Here is a 24,777-nt window from a genome sequence, read left to right as displayed (position 1 = left end):
TTGAGAATTTGTGGAACATTCTCAAGAAGGAAATCTCTTCCGAGGTTTCAACAAACAAAAGGGATTTGATTGAAAAATTACTCTATCATTGGCACCACGATGAAAAAAATAAGACAGCAGGAATAAACTGTATTAAAAGTATGCCAGATCAAATAGCCAGATGTATTAAAAGTATGCCAGACCAAATAGCCAAACTGTATTAAAAGTATGCCAGACCAAACAGCCAGACCAAAGTTATTTAAGTTGAAAGGAGGAATGACAAAATATTAATATTTTATTATGACTTGTAATCAAAAAGAGTAATTGTTTGTTAAAATGTGTATATTGATTTTGAAATATTATTTTGTTATTAGGGAAACATGTTTTATCAATAAAGTATAACTAATATTGCAATGGTACTTTTTATGCTTTTTACAAACCCTTAAAGTTAAAAATATACAAAAATTGTAGGTGATCATAATATTGTGGCCTGGGACTATATATATATATATATATATATATATATATATATATATATATATATATATATATATATATATATATATATATATATATATATATATATATATATATATATATATATATATATATATATATATATATATATATATATATATATATATATATATATATATATATATATATATATATATATATATATATATATATATATATAAGGTGACCATTATCCTTCATTTTATGTGAGAGCTAAATAAAAATGAGATTTTGCCAAACTCCTACATAAAAACAGGACATGGTTCATATTATCATACTTTTTTACATTAAGAATTTTTTTTAAATTTTATGAAGACCGCCTATTGTTATGAATTTTTTCCCCCTATTGAAATATTTTGATTAATAACTAATGTGGATAAACAATATTAATTAAAAACTATTTGTTAAACTTTTTTATTAGAAAATAGTGATAATTATGTTGATTTAATTCAAATTGCTAAATTTTGTTTATTTGAATATGGATAAAAAAGGTAATCATTTTATATTTTCCATTTGCATTATAATAACTAAAAATATTCTATATCAAAAAAAAGTAACTCCATATCAACTAGAACCTCTTACAAAAAAGATAAAGAAAACCTGTAAAAAAATAAAAAAACAACTAAATAGTTGAAAATGGTATCATGTATGAAAATTTGAATTTTGAAATGGCTAAAGCATCAAAATTATATTGTTTTTGCTGATTGTGGAAAAAAAAACTTTTTAAAAAAACCTCATTAATAAAAAAAAATGATGTCATTGACATTATATCAAGGATGCAAGTCGGAGTCCAGTAGTCTCTGTTTTTTACCCAGAGTACGGAGTGTCCCCAGTCGTAAAAATTGTTGGTACTCTAAAACTCCAGGATTTTTTTAATTTTATATCAACATATAAACGTTTCCTAAAGAATATATGAATCACAGTCAGTGCGGCTGTGCAACCACAAAAGCTTTTTTTAAATTCATTTTCCTAATGATATTGTTTAAACTAACAGATAGAGTTTTACTGTTAAAAAAAAAAGTCATATTTTTAAGTCACATAAATTGTTTTCTTTGCTATTAAGTCAAACAAGTTAAGCAAACTCTGAACTTCTTGCTTACAAGGCAAGCGCTCTATCACTACACCACTACCGCATGTTAAGTTGTAGTAAACAAATCTGTTATCTAAAGTATATTAGTAGAAATACCTTTAACCTAAAAGAAATAAATATTTTTTGAGCGAAAAAATGAAATAAATAATAAATTATAATTTTTTACAGCATAATTGAAACTTTATATAGCATACTCTAGCATTTCAGGAACTATTTCATTTTCAAGGTAATTGAGTCAAAAAAGTTATAAAAAAAATTAAAAAATGAGTGTGTGTGTATATATATATATATATATATATATATATATATATATATATATATATATATACATATATATATATATATATATATATATATATATATAAATTCAAAAATAGTCAGAACAGTGAAACAAATAGAAAATCCAGTAATTCTTTTTTCTCACTATGTTTTTATTAAAAACAATATAATTACCAAACAAAATTACTAATACTAAATATTTTTATTTTTTTTGTTTTTTTTTTGTTTGTTATTTCACCTCCCCAAGGCCCAGAAGGCCACTACAGATGAGGAGGCTACTTAATTGTGGTTATAACCCTCTCTCAACTCTATAACTCCGAAACACGAACCTTAACGAACAAGGCCGCTGCACGGAGAAACAAGTTGAGCGTGGTACTACCAGGGACGTGGTGGGGATCGAACTCGGAACCTCTCGCTTATGAAGCGAGCGCACTACCACTACACCACTACCGCATATATATTAATTAAAACTATTAGCACTAGAGGCCTTTCAAATAATCATCAGTAGTGCTGTTTTTAGTATTATACAAGATATTACTATTAAAAACAAAAATAACTTAATTTTCATATTGTTGCTATGGGTAACTATTGATTGTAAAAGATTGAATTGTAATTATATACAGGAAATATCAATTAAATGTATCATGTTTTTGTTTGTGCAAATGCTTTTCATATGATAACAAAAAACTTTCGTTGTTAAGCTCAAGAAAGACAAAAAGTTGGAAAAAAAGTTCAATTACACTTTTGTGTTGACAATTATAAACATGGTTGTCAAATCGATCAGTTGATAAGCCAGTTCTGCAACTAGAAATATGTCCGTTTATACCTAATCTTAAATTATTAGTTTTACCAGTATATGTTTGTTTTTTGCATGTTAATTATTTTAGGTAATAGATTACATTTTTATCGTTGCATGTGATGTGACTTTTCACTTTCCAAATAATACCGTTAGATGTTTTAAACTGATCTACTTCTTGAAGGTATGATTCGCAAATTTTGCACCGAATATCTTTGCATTTGAATATGCTGATCTTCTTACTAGTTACTTCAATATTTGAAGAAGTAAGTCTTCTTAGTAAGTTAGGAGGTTGTTTAAAAGCTAATACCGGGTGAATATTAGAAAAAACATTTTTAATTCTTTCATTATAAGATACTTTGAGCAAATGGTTGGCTTCTCTTATAAAAGGTTGGCAATTGAGATTACTATAGAATGTTGTCACTAAAGGAAATATTTCTTTAGATTCTTTTTTTGGTGCTGGTCCTTGTAGTTTTGCATTATGGAATGCTTTTTTCATAATTTCATCAGGGTATTCGCAATCTTTTAACCATGACTTTAGTTCTATTAGGCGTAATTTTTCGATTTCATAATTAGATGTAAAAACAATTATTCTTTTAGCTAAACTATAAGGAATATTCTTTTTAATGTGAAATGGATGATGACTGTTATAGTTTAAATAGTCATGGGTGTTTCTTTATAGTAAATGTCTGTTTGAATTTTATTATAATTTTCAAGAATGATTGTTATGTCTAAAAAGTTAATTACACTGTAGGTACTACCATTTTTTATAAATTCCTTTCCAAAATCCATTGTAAATCCAATGGAGTCATTTAATTCAGTTAAAGAAATTTCAAATTTTCTGATGTCAAGATGTTTTGGCCAAATTATGAAACCATCATCAATATATCTAAAATAAAATTTCTTTATGTCATCTACTTCATGGTTCGAAAAATACTGAGGTAGGATTATTGGAAAAAGGTTAGTCTCCTCTAGGAACCCGATAGTAAGGCATGCATAATCTGGTGCAAAATCTGTACCCATGGCTGTACCAGTTATTTGGTGAAATAATTGTTTGTCAAAAATGAAATTATTGTTATTTAGAATGAAAGGTGCTGACTCAATTATGAATTCAGGTGTAAATCTTTTATCTATCAAAAGTTTATATTTATTAATCCAAAATTTTAAGGCTTCTAATCCAAGATAATGTGGAGTGCCTGTATAGAGGTTAACAATGTCACATGTAATGATACGACTTTCTGATTCAAGCTCTCTTGGAATTTTTCTGAGGAAATCCCAGTCATCTTTAATAAAAGATATCTGTTTCCTTACAATAGGAGACAATATTATATGGAGAAACTGGCTCAAATGAGATGTAGGTGAATTTATTCCAGCAATAATTGGTCTACCTTTGAGATTTTTTGGTGGTTTCATTTCAATAAATAAAGAGTCTGACTCTTTTACCTTGTCAATAATTTCTTGACATTTGTGAATTTTGGGAATTACATAAAAATTACTTGATTTCCATTTAAAGTTAGTGATATATTTTATCTCATTCGTTGTAAGGCATTTATGTTTATTTATCAAACTAAATAGATTTCTAAAAACCATTTTATCAGATTCCGAATTTATTTTTTCATATGTAGTTAGAGATAAAAGATGGTCTTGATGAACAAGTTTGTTAATATAATATGTTGAATCCATTATAACTAAGGTATTACCGTTGTTAGCTTTTTTAATAACTATGTCTTTCATTAGTTGCAGTTCTTTAATCGCTTTTCTTTCTTGTTTTGTAATGTTATCAACATATTGAACATTAATAGGTATGATTGATTCAATTTGTGAAACAACTTCGTTTAATTCTGACAGAGTGGTTTTGGTACTATAATAGGATTTATTTTTAATTATACTAATGTCATTACTTGTGGTACCAAAATATTTTTCTTTTAGTATAAGTTTCCGTGTAAAATTTTTAATATCTGAATTAATATGTAAGAAATTACCTTTTGTGGCTGGGCAAAACTTTGGACCTTTTGTAAGAACAGATATTTGAGAAGAAGTCAAGTGTTTGGTAGATAGGTTGATGACCTTAGGTTGTATCTTTTTGTATTTGGGCTTATCCAGTTTTTTGATAGGGTTGATTGTGTCTTTTGGTCATAGTCTGTAAACTCATTATTTTTTGATGGGGTTGATTGTGTTTTTTTGTCATGGTCTGTAATATCGTTATTTGAAATAATGGAACTTGCATAAATATTATTACTATTTATGTAATGTGATGCTTGTTTTTTACAATTAAAATACTTTTTATCTTTTTCTAAAGCAAGTTTAGTAGAGCTTACTTTTTTGGACCATTTTTTATTGATGCGTTCAATATCTTCATTTTTGCATTCTTAATATCGATGACTTAACTTTTCGTGAAGTTCATCACTCACGGCTGTTTCACTCAATATAAAAACGAGCGTGACGTCATGAGTTTATCAAAAAAAAAAGTATATCCGCATAAAAAGTATAAAAATTCACAAACTTTAAATTGATATTAACTTTTTTATATAAATGCTTTCATCTTGCAATTAAAAAAATATAAAAGATCTATCTTTCCTTGTTAAATAAATATTTACATTAATTGGTATAAAAATAAATATTGCCAAAATATTTTTAATAATTTAGAACCACTTTTCTAATTTTCGCATATTTTCCGGAAAACATGAGTTGGGCCAACTAAGATTTCATAACATAGCTTTGTGCTTGATATTTGAAATTTGGAACACTTAACCCTAAATGTCCATTCTATCAGATTCCTGCGTCATCCTAGAGAATTTTTTACAAAAAGACTGTTTTTAAAGCATTTATATTTTTTAATTGATCGTTTTTAAATGCAAAACGTAACTTTTTTGATGGATGACGTAAGTTAATGAAATTTCAACCTTTTATGCAAATGAAAATAAAAAAATTATTTTACGGGCCTTCAGCTATGTTATGAAATATGTTTTCAAAAATGTCATGTTTTACAACTAATCTTGTTAGTTTTAGGCGTACATTTGTGTTGACGTTTTTTTGCGATGACGTAACCTTTATGCGTTACGTCCCAAACTATTTATTAATGAATATTCTCCAAACAACTGTTTCGGCGAGTCAATTTTTGAAGTATAAAAGTAAACAAAGTTACGCGGAATTTTTCTCTTTGGATTATCAAACTAATATCAGATAAGTTGTTAAATCCACTTTTATCTAGTGCATATATTTGTTAATTAATATTATTTTATTTGTTTTTATTATATTTATTAATAAGTCAATATTATTTTGATAACAATGTATTCAACTGAGAAGGAAATTCTAAAATAACATATTGGATGGAAAAATGGTTGGGAAGATAGGTGTAACTTTCCTTTTGTTAAGCGATTAATTAGGACAGATAAGATCAGTAACAATGTCATTTCCATTTTAATGACAGTCTTTAAAATAAGAGGTTTATGAGTTTTCTTTTGCCAATTGATTTTGATATGCCTAGTAATGACGAGTTTGATAAAATGTGCCTAAAGTTAACACGCCAAAAAAAAAAAATATAAAAAAAATTTTAAAGCTATAAAAAACGAAGAATTTTTTAAAATGCAACTGTCGCAAGCTCCACCCAAAAAAAAAAAAATCAGCAGATGCAGATGACTTTTTCACTTTAAATAACAGTCAGGAGCTACTGAATCAAATTGATCAATTAACTTCTGAAAATAAAACAAATATGGAGCAAATAGAAAAATTTAAAAATGCAAGTATTTAAGTTGGAAGCTGAAATTACAGATTTAAATTCTAAAAATAGGGCTCTCAACACACATTGTAACTCATTAAGTTTTCCATTAGAGACTATGAGTATTAGGCTAATTATTGAGCTTCATCAATATATAAATTTATTTGCTATTGAGTTTCATGCTTGCTTTCCAAATGAAAGTATCACACGAAAAATGCATGAACTTATTTTTAATGTGCCACTCTTTGTAAAATTCCATAAAACTATTGGGTTGCTAAGTGAAGAGGAGGGAGAGTGTTTGCATAATAGCGTAAATAAGGAATTAAGACAGTTGCATTCAGTAAGAAATCAGGAGCAGAAGCTGCATCTTGTTTTAAAACGCTTTGAATTGCACAGCAAAGCTGATAGGAAGCTTCAAGCCTCTAAGGTGAGAAAGTGTGTTGTGTGTTCTGAGCGTGGCGAAAATTCAATTTATAGACAAAGGTCTTGTTTGATGACCACAAACAAGACAAAGGTCTTGTTTGTGGTCATCAAATTTAGTTAAAATATTTAAAAAATTAAAAATAACAACAACAACAAAAACTATTTACAAGTAAGATAAATTATATGAGATCTTTAATTTATATATAAGATAATTTTATTCTGTTCTAATATTTGTGTAATGTTAGTTTAAAATATTATTTTTTAATATATTGATTTTATATATTAGGTAGGTGCCCATTCTGTTCCTATCTTCAGAAGTTATTTATACCTATGCAATATCTTCGCTCAGGTTAAAGAATGGAATACTAGTCTTGCATCAAATGTATGTAAAAATCTAGCTTTTATATATTAACTTGTGATCAGAGCAACTGGTATGTTGGTTGGGTATGATCTTGTATGTTTGTGTATTTAATTTAAAAAATGTATTGTCCTTTATTATATGTAACCTTTTTTTATAGATATATTACATATCCATTCGATGTTTATCACCAGAAGTTAGTTCTACCTTTGCAGTACCTCTGCTCTACATACCTCCTCGCTGGTTAAAGAATGTTGCTGTAAAAATTTAGTTCAATAAATTAAGAATTTGTAAACGTTATCAAAATTTTGAGTGGAGCAATTGTTTTTCTGGTTTAGCATGAGTATGAATCTGATATCAGTTGGATGTACAAAGATAGTTTACTACTTAAAGAACCTATCAGTAAACCAACTGATTATAAAACAGTTTTTAATGGGAATAAAAACAAATTTTCAAAAAATTTCAATTAGCTATTTGTATATTCAAACACTTTATTTACTGAGAGAAGAGACTATAGATTCAAGTGCTATAAAATAATTCTACTACCAAAAGCGAGGTTAATTCAAAAACTTAAACTCAAATTTGGTCATGAATTATTTTATTAGACTTGGTGAGTGTTTATTTATTAACAACTTAACACCATATTATTAGAACTGTATGCACAGAAAAAAATAAATGCTTAAGCTTTAAATGTTTTGACTAAATATTCCAAAATCGAAATCTGGCTTTATTTTGCAATGCAATGAATTTATTGGCTTAGGAAAATAAGTTTCTAAAACAAGAACTCCTAGGTTTAAAAATGTACTCTTTTAACAGCTAATCCCCCTTTTAACTACATTTTTCATAACTTTGCGAAAAGTGCGGTTTGCTTTCAGACCTCAATAAAGTCTGTTTTAGCTATCCTTAAACAATTAAGTAAGGTTTTTTTGTTTTTATAATGGTCAAACAATGGGTATATTTGAGAATAACTATCAGAAATAAATTTTTCTGATTTTTTTTTGATAAAAGTAACATCAAATTACTTGAATTCAGCCAACTTCATCATTTGTCGTGTTTTTTTAAAACTTAAAGAAGTTTTTTTACTAATGCATTAAATGTCGTAAGATGAAACATTTTATTGGTGTTTTTATTCTTTTTACAAAACAAAATTATCTTTAATATTTTAAAAGTTATAGAAGTTTTAGTAACACCCCTTAAGTCAATATTTTCAAAAAATAACAAGAAACCGTTAAGCTCTGTTTGAAACAGCCGTGCACTAGAGGCGTGATTTGTAATAAAATTTGAAACTTCATCATCTAGGTTTTTCAATGATGTAAGAAAATTGTCTTTTCTTATAGTAAGAATTTCACATATAGACCTGAGACGTAAATCAAACTTTTTAATTGCATTTTCTTCCTCGTTAGACAAAATGGTAGTTATCACTTCTAAACTTTCTTGGGATAAATAATGGTTCTTGCTGTAAACAATCGTTGTAAATACTAAGGAGGTTGGTACATCTACTATGTTTGTAATATAGATACTCATGTTTGTCAAGTGATTTTACAAAATACCTTTGATGCTGATCTTTAAATTTTAAATATTCCTTTTCCATATTGTGAAAATATATGAAATTTAAGTTATTTTTGTTTTTAATAGTAATATCTTGAATAATACTAAAAACAGCACTACTGATGATTATTTGAAAGGCCTCTAGTGCTAATAGTTTTAATTAATATATATAAAAAAATATTTAGTATTAGTAATTTTGTTTGGTAATTATATTGTTTTTAATAAAAACATTGTGAGAAAAAGGAATTACTGGATTTTCTATTTGTTTCACTGTTCTGACTATTTTTGAATTTATTTGGTTAAATATCATATTTCAAGTTTATATATATATATATATATATATATATATATATATATATATATATATATATATATATATATATATATATATATATATTATATGTATATATATATTATAAGTATAAAATCATACCACTATATTTCTTATGTTTTCTATATAATAAAATTGTTAAAACGAAGTATGTTTATCTAGTAAGTTAATGTTTCAATGTGCAGTTTAATACTTTGCTATGTTTAATAAACTAAAACTTTGTTAATTATATTTCAGTAAATAGAATATTAATATCTAAAACAGATCATCCATTCTTTGGGTAATCACCAACAGGACTAGATGTGATGCAGCATATGGTCTATTTGCGAGAAAGAGAGTTGGTAACCTTTTTGAGCAGAGCAAAAAACTCCAAATGCTACTAGAGAAAAGAAAAAAAAAATTCAGTTTTATAAGGACAAACGAGCTAAACTTTTTGATATAACTGCTTGCCAATGCAAGGATCTAACAAAATGCTGATGTGCCAAAGTTAATATGGTACCAGCGATGGAGCACGCTTTCCTGGAAGATCAAAGGAGTAGACTTAAAATGGGTATTGAATCAATAAACAAAGAAGTTAAAGCAAAACTGCAGAATATCCAAAGCAAACAAAGCTTATATGTTAATAATGCAGTGCCACTAAATGCTATTATTTCTGGCACACCCAGTACTTCAAGACGGCCTGCTATTGATGAAAACACTCCATCATCATTATCATCTTTAAAGCAAATGTGATTTCTCTCCCTTCTCTTTTACAGCATGGACTCACAGACAGATCGGCAGCAGCTTAGGCATCAGCTGTACTTAAGGGTATTGGGATTATTTCACACAATGACAAAAAAAATGTTATTGACTGGAGCAAGATAAGACATGAGCGCATGAAAGCCAGGGATAACTTGAAAGTTATTGAAGTCTAAGTAAAGGGGTGTCAAAAAAGACTAGACTTAAACTTTTTAATAATAAGAGAACCATAGTGATGGAAGAGCACATATCCTCATTCAGAAACCTGGAGGGGCTTCTAGGGACACTGCACTCACTGAACAGCTGAAGCATTAAAATCTCAAATTCTAAAGTAATTTAAAGAACACAATATCATTTTGAATGATTTGCAAGTGCTTGGCTGTGATGGAACAAATGTAAACACTAGAAACAAGGGAGGTGTTATTAGATTGATTGAGTTAGAACTTCAACGGCCTCTATAATGGGTAATTTGTTGTGACATATGCAAATTTTAAAACAATTACATGCAAATCAGCTTCCAATACATCATTTGTTTGTGGAGTTGGATGGACTGACATCTGGTCCTAGATACTATTCTGGTTCTATCAAAAACCCTTGAAACTTGTGAGATCTTAGGTTGTTGATTTTCAACCTATAAACCATAATGTAGAAATGCCAGAGGTGGACAGAAAAGTGCTCAGTACAGATCAGCTTTACCTTTTTAACATCTGCCAAGCTGTACTAAGTGGCAATTGTTTTATTAATCTGGAAAAATGCAGCCCTGGAAAACTGGCTCATATTAGATGGCCCACTGCCACATTAGATGGCCAACAGGATCTTCAGATTATATATTTCTACCACCAATCTTTTATCAAATTTAGTAACTATGGCAACATATATTTTAGGCGTTTACACCCCTATGTGGTTCATCATTAAGAAGGAGTCTTCTATTTTTCATGGCAGCAGCCATCTATGCAGCACAATAGTTAAACCAGGGTATCTGCCAGATGTAATACGGAAGGTAGTAGACTTATTCTACTAAGGTAGTAGAATGTTCTTCTGGCAATGATATCAGACGAGCAGCCACAAATTACACAAAAGAATTAGGTGTAAGGTGTATACAGCATGCTAGAGAAGAAAGAAGTATGAAAACATCAAGCTCCTACTCTCCATTATGGCAAAGAACACTTGGGAGTTGATTGATTGAAGTAATTCACAGCAGACAGAGTCACCGCTAACAATGCATAACACCGCTAATACTGAAACTGAAAGGAACAAAAGAGAATTACCATAGTGTAATCATTTGGAAAAATTTTCGTGCCACATGCAAGCTGTAGAACATTGTGTAAAGATGGTGACATTTATATTCCTTGGTTTGAGGCAAAGAAAAATAAGCTGGTATGATATGTCTGTTCGCAATCAAAAAAAAGTATGCCAACATTTAACACCAAGGCACATTATAATACTATTACGTAATATTTTTGCTTTATGTATGTTAATATTATGTAATAAATTCACCTGTTTAGATCCTTTAAATTAGCATGTTAATAAACTAGAAATAATGATTTCAAAAGTAAGAATACTACAAATTATTATTTGGAATAAAAAATTTAAAATATGGAAAATTCTAAAAGTTTACCTAATAAGGCTAATTTCTTCAAATAAAAAAAAAATTTACTAAATTTTAAAAGGTTAAAAGAAAAAACTAGTTATTTTATGAAACCAAGAAGAACAGGCTGGAAATATTTCATCAACACCAGATCAAGAGCTTCCTACTATTATAAACAGTTTAAGTTTTCAATTCTTTTGAATATTACTTTTAAAATCTTAAATTTTTTCTTGTTAGTTTTATTTATGTAACTTGAAATTAAATTTAAAATCTCTTCATAATATAACTTTTTTTGGTCAGGTACTACTTATATCTGCAATCAAACAAATATTATAAATTCAAGCCTTGCAAGGAAATGGTCTGTCCTCAGGAAAAAAATAGATTCTATCTTATTTACTATAATAAAAAGTGTAGCAAGTTTAAAATATTTTTATGTATGTAAAATAGATTTTTATCAATATTGCTGTTTTTTTAATCCTATGTTTTTTGTATAGATTGAAAGGCTGAGATAGTTTCAAAAAGTAAAGATATTGTATCTGAGTGTTTGGTTGCTATGACTATAATTATTGTTATATATTGGTTGCTAAATATGACTCAGATGCTTATGTCTCACAGTTATGATTCTTGTATACAAAAAAAAAACTTTTATAAAGTTTATTACTGAAAATCTTATTGAAGCAACATCTGCTTGCCATTTAACATCTGTATAAGGTACAATCTAAGTCATAGATGTCATTTCAATATGTTAACTAGTTTTCTACAATGTTGAAAATTGAAAATGTATCTATCAACAGAAAATGTAATCTATCAACTCTTTATGATATGTAAATGATATGTAAATATCCAGAAACAGGGAGGTTTTATTAAAAATAAAATCGTAGATAAATTGAAAGGTAAAAGAATAATGTTGCACATAGACACTAAACATTTGTAGCAAAATTGTGAGCAAAAAACATCTCTGTTAAACAAATGATAGACTGCCATAAGGTGTATCCACTCCAGATGCTTCAGATACTGAAGACAATCTACTTGACAGTTCATAACAAAACTGTTGCTAAAGTTGATTACCACAGTTTAGTCAAGTTAAGTATATTCTTCTTCAGCAGTGTTATTGAGAATTTTAGATTCCCACAAATTGGTGCAATGCACTAGGCAAAAACTATGACTATATTTATTTTGATAACGCAAATCACTAAAGTTGCACTAAAGATACTAACAGTGGATGAGGAGAAAAAGTTTAATGATGCTAGTTTCTTCTTAAGTGTGATGCATGTCTTATGGATCCTTAGAAGTGTTATGCATGTCATATGGTTGCTTTTGTAGAATACCAGCCTTTGCTTCGAAATGCAACTTAGAGACATTAAAGAATAATGGGTACAAACATAAAATAATATAGAATTTGCTCATCAATGCTAAGTCAAAGATATTTAGATGCAATCCATCTAAAAAAATTTTGATTTGACTTTTTCTAACTTTGTTGTTTTCGAAAGCTAGATTTTTGACATTGATGGTGTTTTTTAAGGAAGTTGTTAATGAATGGGTTAGGAGAAATTCTGGCTGTTGGAATGATTTTGTGAGCTAAAGAAAGTTTGTTCAGTTTGTGAATAACATGCAGTTAACTAATGACTGTGCTAAGAAAAATATTTGGTTATTTAATATTACACTTTTGAAAGTCAATCTGAATATCAAAGACTAAATAAGATGCTTGTAGCAAGAGAACTAATTATAAGAATTTTGAAGACTGATATTGTGTTTGATATCTCTGAAACAATAATTTTTAATTGTTATTATTTAGATAAATTTATTTTATATCAAATAAAAAACTTTTTTTCTAAAAATATTAAATTTTCAATTTTTTTAGCTATAATAATAGACTTTTCTTAATAAGTATTATTAATAAGTATTTTCCATAGGTATTGCATAATCATTCAGGGTTGGCATTAAAAAACCCACCAAACAAAACCCTAAAAAAACCCAATTAAACCTGAGTAATCTGGGTTTTATTGGGTTTTTTTTAAAGATATATAATACGTTTATGAACTATTATAACCAACTTTAACATTATAACTATAATATTATTAACTAAAATAATTATTATAACCAACAATAACAGCTATCAGAGCAGGTTTACTAATATTTGAATCATTATTTGGAAATACATTATTACAATTTTTATTCAAATATTTTTTTCAATTGAGATCTTTTAATCATTTATATTATTCACCTCCCAAGATGAATTTAAATGAGTAGTAGTGGCCAGAGAAGGCCATTACAGTCGAGCAGACTATCTTATTGTAATAACAACCTTTTCTCAACTCTTTAACTCCTAAACAAGAATCTTTATAAACAAGGCCGCTGTGCGGAGAAACAAGTTTGTTCATTTAAATTTCAAGTTCAAAGTTTAATTGAAACTTCAGTTACTACCTCCCATTCTCTAGCCTATTTTTCCCATTTCTCATTGACATTTTTAATTATATAGAATAATGCAGTAGTGGTAGAGCGCTCATTTCATAAGCAAGAGGTTTCGAGTTCGATTCCCACCACATCCCTGGTAGTACTGCGCTTTGTTTCTCTGCGCAGCGGCCTTGCTTGTCAAGGTTCATGTTTCGGAGTTATAGAGTTGAGAGGGTTATAACCACAAGTAGCCTCCTCATCTGTAGTGGCCTTCTCGGCCTTGGGGAGGTGAACTACAAAAAAAAAAAAAAAAATACTTTCAAATTTAAAATAAATCAATACATATAGATAACGTGATTTTTTTTTCCTATTACAGTTTTAAATTATATTTAAAAATCTTTTTCAAAGTAATTTGAAAAATTCTTGTTACAAATTATTAAATAACAATATATAAGATATATTTTAAATAAAGTTAAAATAGGAAATAAAACTAATTTTCAATATTATTAAACAAAAAAGCAAAAAAATCTTAACAGAGACGAAATAAAACCCAAATTTACCCAATAAAGCCTCAAATTACCCAAAAAAACCCATTGAGCAGAGTTGTTTTTTTTAAAAACCGGGTTTTTGCCAACCCTGTAATCATTTGAAGATTTTTTCATTTAATGAAATGTAATAATGAGTCAATAATAAAAATTGAAATGAAAAGTTTTTAAATGATTAGAACACAATCTAATTTCAGAACAATAGTTACCTTTGACAAAAGCCTTTCAGCATAGAAACACACTTGAATAAACACATTTGACACTAAAAAAAATAATTAAAATATAAAATTAGAATTAAAAAAAAAATTAAATGCAAATAAAATAACTTTCTGTTATACATAAATAGCAACACCATCATTTTTGTATGTCTCATTGTACATTATTATTGTTTTTTGTTTAATTGTTTTTATGTCTTATGAAAATAACATATGCATTTTGATATAAAAACAACAATTAAATAATTACAAATTACTAATGTAGCAGAAGGCCAACTGTACGGATTTTCCAGAAAAACAAGTATAATATAAGGATCAACAAGAACACCATACCTGTATAAAATCATAAACATCTGTACATAATCATAAACGCCAAATTTATATACCAGACACAAATCATCAAACAATCAAGTATAAAGTAATGAACTAAAAATGAACCCAAACAACCAAATAAAATAAAATTGACAATTAAATGTCTTTTTCTTTTAATAGAAACTCATTGCTACAATAAATAAATTCTCCAAGCCTTCAGATCTACTAGAGTTGAGAAGGCTACTGGTGTATTCTATTTTTTTTATCTATCTTATCTCTAAAACACAAAAGAATTTTTAAATAAGGCTTCTGCGTGCTCTGCTACTTTACTGCAATGAAACAGGTTTAGTAAGGTACTTCCAAAGAGGTAGAGCAGATTTGAATTTAGAACCTCATAATTGTGGGCATAGTGTTTTACCACTGTCTAATGCAGCATTAATAAATAAAAACAATATGAAAGTTGCAACATAAAAAAGAAAATATGAAAATTTCAAACCTAATCTAAACCATGTTTATTTACCTTTAACTAAACATTTATATTTTAAATTAAATTTTATTGTAAGAATATTAATAATAATAATAATATTAGGAATATCTATGATATTATAAATAATAAAATCATAATGAAATATCAATATTAAGAATATAAATAGATTGACAAGGATAGTGTCACTCATGCAGAAACCTGATCAAAAGAGTGACACCAAATATCTATAATAAAATCAGTTAAAAAAAAAAAATAACAATGATAACATTAATAGAACAAAAGTAACAGCAAAAATAATAGTATTTAAAATAATTATAATAATTATAGTAGTAATAATAAAAAGGGCAGTAATAAAAATAATAAAAAAAAAAAAAATTAAAAAAGATGTTAATGATGATACAAAACTAAAATAATATTTTTATTAAATTTGTTTAAATTTATATTGTTTTAAATAAAGAAATGAAGATAATTTATTTTGAAGTTTTAATTTTTCTCATTTACAATGCAGACAAGACTCCGATGCACACAAGACCTCGAACTCATTCACAATGCACACAAGACTCAGATTCCATTCACTGATGCACTGATGTGTAATTGAATACTTAACATACCTCAAAGCTTTATAGGGAGGTACATTTAGCTTTCCATTATTGATCTTTCTAGATAAATGTGAATGTATAAATCGAGTTTCTGTGAAAAAAGTTGTTATAGAGGAAGGTAAATTTTTATTAAGGGAATCAAAAACAAAAAGAAGATTAGCAAATCTAACTAGTGCTGACAAGGTAGGAATTTTAAGCTTTTTGAAGAAGTTTGAAGTTTCTGTATTATAGAGTTGAAAATTTATTATTTGGATTGATTGATGCTGAGCCGATAACAATTTATCAATAATATAGCTGCCAATTTTTCCCCAAACCTGACAACAGTAACTGGACAACAAAAATAAAATAAAATACTGCTTGTAACATTTATTGAAGATGAATATGAAATCAACACAAAAAGTGGTTTCACAACGACATGGCAAATTAAGCTCTGATTTCTAAAAATATATTAGGAATTATATATTTTTATATTGTAAAATAATATAAAATGTGTATATTAATTAATTATTATTAAGAATAATATATTTGATTCATTTGTAACCTTAATTCATCATTGCAGCTTTCATTTTTAGCGTATTCTTTTGAATATGTATTTCTTTTTTACTGGTGGGAATTAAAGGGAGATTTTTAAAGTAATAAAGCAATTTATGTTTAATGAAAATCTCGGAAGAGAGCAAGTGATCTTCTACTTCTAATTATTATTTAAACTCTGTTTTACACCCTTTATGGACACACCCTTACACCATCATGTAATAAATTGTGTCATCAAAAGAAATGTTTTAAAAATAGAAAAATAAAAAACCCTTTGAAAATAGTAAATGTGAGCTTGTAAATTTCATATTTCACTTTTATTGCGAGTTCAATTTTATAACTGATATTAATTTTACATACACATAAATCGCATAGCAAAATAAAGTTACGATTACGAAGTCTGAGCAAAAGCAACAACCAATGTCATTTAATTATAAAAGAATATTGATTGCAAGCGATTATATGCTTGGCAACGAAGAATACAAATAACTATTTTTTCATTTATAGTCATTTTAAATTTAAGCAAGTAGTGAATCTAGTTTTCTTGTTTTTAAAATTTCTAGTACCAGTATTGTAATAATAAAAAACATTATTGTTATTAAATGTATTTAAGTTTTAAATAAAAACAAGTAGCAAAGTAAAGAAATCTATTTTCCTCGTTAAATAAATATCTAGTACCAGTTCGTTATAACTATAAAACATTTTTTGTATTTAACTTATAATTCAGAGGTGGTCTTTTAAATAAGTTAGCGAAGAAATTATAGCAGATAAGTAAAAAAAGACTTTTGTCGATGCAATCACCTAATTCAGTTGATATAAAATACTAATCTAAAAAAGAAAAACAATAACAAAAAGACCGGGCCTTGTTAAGAAGCGTTACGCAGCTCGCATTTTGCCTGCAAAAAGGCGATTTGCCTACGCCTTCAGCAGTTTTGCGCTACGCAAAATCTTTTATCTTTTACAATATTTAAATTATCTTTTGATGTCGTTAACGTGACGTTTATTCAGTAGAAATAAAGTCGTGAGTAAAAGCATTTAACCGCAATTGTAAACTAATAGATTTTTTGTTAAAGAAACAGTTTGTTTAATAATTTTTTTTGTTGTTGTTAAAAATTAGTTGAAAAAAATAAAGTGTTTTAAGTTTTATCTTAAGGAATTAAATATATAAATTCCTTTAAAATATAAAAATTATTTTTAGTCATAATAGTTTAAAAAATGCACGATTTATTTTGATGTAAATACTTTATTAATAAGATATTTTGTTTATTGTTAATTCAATAACGTAAAGTTTTAATGATGTTCGTTTAATTTATGAAAATAAATTATGATCACAAATATGTTATCGGTAACTGATAAATAACAAAAAAAAAACTCTATTGTTTAAAAACATTATTAAAAAGAGTTCACAAATTAAATAAGAAAAAATTTATTAACAGTTAATAAAATAACCAAAAACCAACTGTAAAATTATGTAAAATAACTGTAAAATAACTGTAAAATGTAACTGTAAAATAAACAAACATTATTTTACGTTTCATGAAAAAAATATTTTTTTCAAAATAAAATTTAGTTCATATTTGAAGAAAAAAATTAAAATGATTTTTTAAATAAAAACTTAGATTTTATTTGTAACTTTTGTTATAGTGAGAAAAAAAAACTGTTTCTATGATTTTTAACGCATTAATAAAATAACTTTAATTACAATGCAGTACTTGAAAAGACGCTAGTGATGCAATATAACTTCTAACAATGTAAAATATATTTGCTGAGTTGAGTTACTTAGAAATGCGTTACGCGTTTTCGCTACGCAGCGAAATCTCGTAACAAGGCCTGGTAATATCTGTAACTGATCAAAATTTCGAAAACATCTGACATAAACAGTTTCTTGATATATTTGTTGACAAAGCACATTTATTAATTGAAGTAGAGTTTGCAGTAAGACTTAATAAGTTATTTAACTTCTCAGCCAAAAAAGGCGAAACTTATAAAGAAATATCATTTGCGGGTGTTTAAACCAAACAAAGTTTTTTTTTTTTTAGATTGTACTTTATTTTTTGCTAACTTTTATATAAATTATTTGCTGTTGTTGGAATGCATTGCGAAAAGTTATTTGGAAGCTTTGAGAAATGAATTTTAGAAGCAAGTTACCAAAAAAACCCTTAAAATCGCTTGGAAAATCCCAATTCTCAAGAAGTTTTTTCCAAGCAACATTTTTGCAGTAAAGCAATTGCGTAATTATACCAATAGTGGAGATTTTAGTTCAAGTTTTACACAATAATTTAATTAGAATTTTTTATATGTTATTTTTCTATTAGTTTTAACAATAAATAACTTTCAATAATTTTCAGAACTTTTATTTAACTTTAATTTGGCAAACATTTTTACATTTAAATCGGGAATTTTAATTTTATGAGCATTTGGGAATATCACTTTTGAAGGGGTCCCACAGGGCTAGTTTACACCCTGTTAATATGCAAGATATTAGCATCATCAGCAAACCAAAGGACTGATGAGAAGTGGACAGAGTTAATTAGTTCGTTAATATATATCAAAAACAATAGAGGGCCATAAAAGAACCCTAGAGAACACCACAAACTATGTGATTATTATTTCATTTATAACCATTGTAAACAAGGGTACATAAAAAAAAAGAAGGGTTTTGGAGTTTTACTTACTTTAAAATATTATCCAAAGCAACTCTGAAATTTGACAATACCTATAAAAAAAAAAAGATTTAAAAAACAACTAAAAAAAAATAATGTTTTTAGATACCAATTGTAACTTTTATAATAAAGGATATTACACATATTATTTTCATTATATTATTCGCTACACATTATAATTATTTGATATATCACAATTTACAATATATAACACATCATTAATAATTATATAATGTACAATTATACAATGTACAATGTAATACAAATGAATATTTACATTATAATTATATAAAATATTAAAACAAATATATTATTACTGTCATTATAAAATCTATTACAATAAACATCATTACACATCTTATTAAACTTGAAAAATCTGACAAAAACCTAATATTTCAAACTCAGCATCAATACAATTATTATTGCAAATATTGCCTACCAGTAATAACAAGCATAAATTAATTATTCCTCTATAATTTTCAAATCCAGAAGAACTACTCAAAATTGAAGGGCTGGTTGTATGAACACTGAAAATGAAATAAAAAATACAGAAGAATAAATAAGCAAAAAGCTTTCTGCAAATTCAAATTATTTTTATAAAATTAAAACTTTTAATATAAAATCCTAAGACTTCATGTTTCACAAGGCAACAGTAAACAAACACCTGTTAGTATATTGCTGGTCATAGAAATAGTAGTCATAGAAATAGTAGTCAGAAAAAAGTCTTTTGTATTAAGTTTACTATAGTTTAGAATTCAACTAATTTATAAAATAATGGCTGAAACTAACAAAATCACAGGTTTAAAATTAAGGTACGAAAACAAAAATTTATTTAATGTTACTCTCTTTAAATTATTAACTCAAGTGATTTTAAAACAAATTGTTGTAAAACATCAAATGTATTACAAGTAATTGCATGTCATCAGCAGAAAAAAGATATAATTACAATTTCCATTATTATAAAGCAAAATAAAATTTAGTATAGTATAAAGTGTCAGACTCAAAAAAAAAATTTTTTGTTTTATTAACTGCACTACCCATCTATCTGCTACTAAAACATAGCTCTTTAAAATTAATTCAAAAGATTTTTCAATAGCAATCATTGTACCTTATAATCTTTCATAAGATCTTAACCGATTTTAATCTTAGGTTTTCTAAAATAAAAGAATGCAAATAAGAAATTTTTGATTATTAGGTAAAACATAGAAAGAAAGAAAAAGAAATTTTTATAGAGCTTTTTTTTTTATGTTTTAACAGACTGCCCAATCTTTTCTCTGTTCTATTTCTGTGATCCTTTTACTCTAATTGTGCTTTAATTTGATCCTACATTCAATCTTACACCTTTCCTTGTGTTGATAATCTTTAATTTTAAAAACACACAAGAGAATTGAAATAATATCATTATTATTATATTTTTTAAATGACTTTGTTTAAAGTACATTTGTAAAATAAAACTAGAATACTATAGTTGTGCTTCTCTCAATTTTGTATTAATTTGAATTTTAAATTAATAAAAAGGTTTTATAACATTTGAATCATACAATTTTATTTATTTTTGTTTTGGTTGCATTTTATAGTAAATGCACCTTAGCAAATTTAATTTGAAAAAAAAAAATTAGTTAAACGATTTTTAACTTTATTTCAACTTAAAATAGTTACAGGCCTCCCAACGGTTGTGTTTCTAAACAGGTCATTGTGTGCATTGTAGTTTTTAACTAAACTTAGTACAGTGTGGGATCATTTGTTATTGCGGTTTGTATAACATATTATATCATAACATGAGCAGGGAGATAATACCTCTTTGGAGCAATGATCATGATAGTATTTGTAGAAAAGAAAAAGAGATGTAACTCTACCATAATTGGAGAGAGGCTCGAGCTTGGCAAATAAAGCTACGTTTTATTTTTAGGCAAATAAAGCTACGTTTTATTTTAAGGCAAATAAAACTATGTTTACAATGCGCTTTTGGACCTTGTCTAGATGGGAAAAGGCATCATAAATTGAACCAGCCCAAATATGACAACAGTATTCCATACAGGGGCAAAAAAGAAATTTGTAGAGGTAGAGAATGGAATAAGAAGTAAGAAAATGGCGAGCAGGATAATGAGAAGCAACCTTATTAGATAGTAATTTAGTAATTGAGTGTATATATGGTTTCCATAAGAAGTCAGTAGTAAATAACAAACAGTCTTCTTCTTTACATCTTCTTTCCAAGAAGATGTAAATAAGAGGACTAAGTGAGAGAGTTGCTGTTTATTAGGTTATTAGTATTAATACTAATAATATTATCATCATATTACTATTAATAAGAATCTAATATGTGATAGCATATCAGAGATAAGAAGGATACTGGAGATATAATTTCTAAGCTTTTAAACTATTGCTAATAATTTGAAAACTAATAAAAGTTATAATAATTAAACTTACACTTTTAACTTATTATACAAATCTTGTTTACGCTCATCTTTAGATTCTGAAATTTTGGTTGGTTCCAATGTTTTATTTTGATCTTTCATTTGGTCTTTTTCTGTTAAAGTAGATTCTTGTTTTAATTTCGAAGTCTTTCGCTTTCTTGGAGAAGTTTCACTACTTTTTTTATTAGTTTTTGTCATTTTAGGATATTAATTCTATGTAAGAAATTATTATTGATTAAAGAGTTGTTTTATATATATATATGCATATACATATATATATAACAATCCTCAAGTATATGTATACACACACCCACCCACACACATATATATATACAATCCTCATATATTATATATAACCCCATAAAAATATCTATATCTATATCTATATATATATATGTATATATATATATATATATATATATATATATATATATATATATATATATATATATATATATATATATATATATCTATATATATATATATATATATAATATATATTATACATATATATATATAATATATATTATATATATATACATATATATATATAAATATATATATATATATACATATATATATATATATATATATATATATATATATATATATATATATATATATATATATATATATATATATATATATATATATATATATATATATATATATATATATATAGGGGAGAGTGGGGAGAAATGATCCACCATTTTTACTTTTTTATTAAAAGTTACCTAAAAACATAAATAACAACAACTCAGAGATGTTTGTTATATTTCTCAAAAGAGTAACCATTTATTTCAAAATATAGTCTATAAAAAAAATTACAATTATCATACATAAGAAAAAATAAAAATAAAAAACACCACCCCAATATAGGGAGAAATGGATGACCTGTAGGGAGAAATAGACCGACTATGGGGGAGAAATGGACTACCTGTGGAAGACACAAAAAGCTTTAAAGAAATTAATAAAACAATTTTTTTCTTAAAGATACATCAAATGAGATATACCTTTATGTTCTTTTTGTACCTTAGCACTTTACTGGTGGTGGCAAAATTGTTTTAATTTGTCCTATTCTGACTATCCCAATATCTTCTACTGTCGGCCAAAAAAAATTGTCAACTATTTTCCCACTCTTTCGCAAAAAAGAAACTTCAATATCACTATCCTCATCTTCTTCTTTCATAACCTTACCAACTAAATATTTTTTTCTTTCCTACCTCAAACTCACACAAAACATAGTCGTTAACATTTACACTTTCGACACCAACCATTCTGACATCAATACTTTCATCACTACTGTCACAAATACTTCTGTCCTATCATCAGTCATGTCAGTATCAAATAGATTCTTTTTTACATTGGATTTATCTCCAGATTTAATGCACTGCTTTAATTTTATTTCCTCCATCATTTGTGATGTCGCGATCATACATTTTCCATGTTTTTTCCCTCTGTTGGTTTGCTTGCGAGTAGCAGCTTTAGGATAGCCTACAAATATTTCAGGCAAAGCAAACAATTTTAGTGAAGCTGCATCCAAAGATACTGTATGGACCAACACATTAATTTAAGGGCTTATTGTGAAACAATGACAAGCCACACTTTTTTCAAAAATGAGTTATTATCATTTTTATAATCATAAATAGTATACGCATTTTTATTTTTTTTTGTCCAATATATAATAACCATTAGTATTTTTATTATGTTATAAATTTGAAAGAATAATAGGTAAGCACTGAATTTATAGATTTAAATAAAACTTAAAAGTCATTTTTCTCAAATATTTGTTTTTGTGGCTTGTCATTGTTTCACAATAAGCCCTTTAATTGATGTGTCCCCTTGTGAAGCTGCATCGCAAGAAACTGTAGACTAACAAATTAATTGACGTGTCTGCTTGTGGAGTTGTATCAGGAACAAAAGGAGTGTCAGTGTTTGGTGATGATGAGCTACAATGTTCCCTTGCTCTTGCAATGTCTATGTCTGATAATTCTGGGTCTGCAACCATAGGCCTGTCTGTAACGTCTAAAGGCAGAAATTCTTTATCAGAAAATGTCTTTATCTAGAGGCCACACACCACTAGTTTTAAAACCAGACAAAATATTTTGTTTTGTAGAAGTCTTGAGAAAAGCTGTGCCTACAAGCTCCACCAGCTGATAAATGGACAGAGTTGGCCCAGCATGTTTTATTTGCCAAGATTCAGCAAGATTATTGAAGGCAGCTTTCATTGGTCCAAATACAGAACAGTCTAGTGGCTGTAACTTACGGCTTGTATGAGGTGGTAGGTTAATAATATGAATTTTATTACTTTTACCTAATTCTAGGGCAGCATTTGAAAGATAACTTTCATGGTTGTCTGATATTAATACCACAGGGTAGTTTTCAGTTGGCCTAACACATTTTATAAAATGGCGTATAACTTGAAGAAAACTGTCACTGGTCATCCAACCAAGTCCAAGAGTGTTGCTGGTGGCTGAAACAATGCAGCACATTGTCACAAGCTCGCCACATTCTCTGGAGGTAACTTGACCTATTTGCTTACTTCCACGAGGTGCAATTACTTTAGGAACTTTTTGCACAGTCGCTACACCAGTTTCATCTAAATTGAAGATCTGCTCACTGCTAATACTTAGTTTTTTGGAAGATTCTTCCAACAAAGTGAAAAATGTGTTGACATTGAATTTGTTGAATGCTGTAGCCCATGCCAGTGATGTGGCTTCTGGCTGTCTGAGTGAAAGTTCTGGATGGCGTCTCATAAATCCAAAAAGCTACTCTCTTCCAGCCATTGAATTGGTGATCCATGACGCAGGGCATTTTATGTTATTCACTGTAGCCATTTCAAGGGCAAGAGCACAAACATTTTTTGTTGTTAGGCCATAAAATATATTTGAGCACCTGGCCAGGTATGTTGCTAAACAAATTTCTTGCACTGCAGTAAATATCAGGCTGTGCTGATAGTTGGGACACAGGCTAGTTTGTTTACTTTTTGCCTTTTTAATGTTGTTAATCAGTGTTGATCGGGCAATGTTAAATTCTTTCGCCGCTTGTCAAACTGTCATGCTCTTCTCAACAGCAGCTACAGCATCTATCATAACTGATTCTGGCACTTTGCCTTTGTCAGTTTTCCTTATGTAAACTCGAGGCATTATTACCTGAAAAAAGAAAAAAAAAATTTGTCATCAACTTTGTTTTGACTTTTAAATATCTAGATTAGATCTAAAGCTAGATCTACTTAAAATAGAACCAGCATTAA

General features: G+C 27.4%; 1 protein-coding gene across 1 annotated transcript in view; it reads right to left on the bottom strand.

Moving 5' to 3' along the window:
* The window catches only part of LOC136072061 (diacylglycerol O-acyltransferase 1-like), a 74,697-nt gene that overhangs the window by 26,201 nt on the left and 23,719 nt on the right, over positions 1 to 24,777 (bottom strand). Inside the window, exons 2-6 of the mRNA XM_065820168.1 lie at positions 21,538 to 21,737; positions 19,550 to 19,637; positions 19,123 to 19,163; positions 14,769 to 14,851; positions 14,513 to 14,565 (exon numbers count right to left, since the gene is read on the bottom strand). Coding sequence (XP_065676240.1) covers positions 14,513 to 14,565; positions 14,769 to 14,851; positions 19,123 to 19,163; positions 19,550 to 19,637; positions 21,538 to 21,722 — 450 coding nt within the window. The 5' untranslated portion in view covers positions 21,723 to 21,737. The remainder of the gene's footprint in view (positions 1 to 14,512; positions 14,566 to 14,768; positions 14,852 to 19,122; positions 19,164 to 19,549; positions 19,638 to 21,537; positions 21,738 to 24,777) is intronic.

Source organism: Hydra vulgaris, chromosome 15, assembly GCF_038396675.1.
Source record: "Hydra vulgaris chromosome 15, alternate assembly HydraT2T_AEP".
NCBI classification, from domain to species: Eukaryota; Metazoa; Cnidaria; class Hydrozoa; order Anthoathecata; family Hydridae; genus Hydra; species Hydra vulgaris.
Note: the sequence above shows the minus strand (reverse complement) of the source record. Positions and strands in the feature narration are given on the sequence as shown.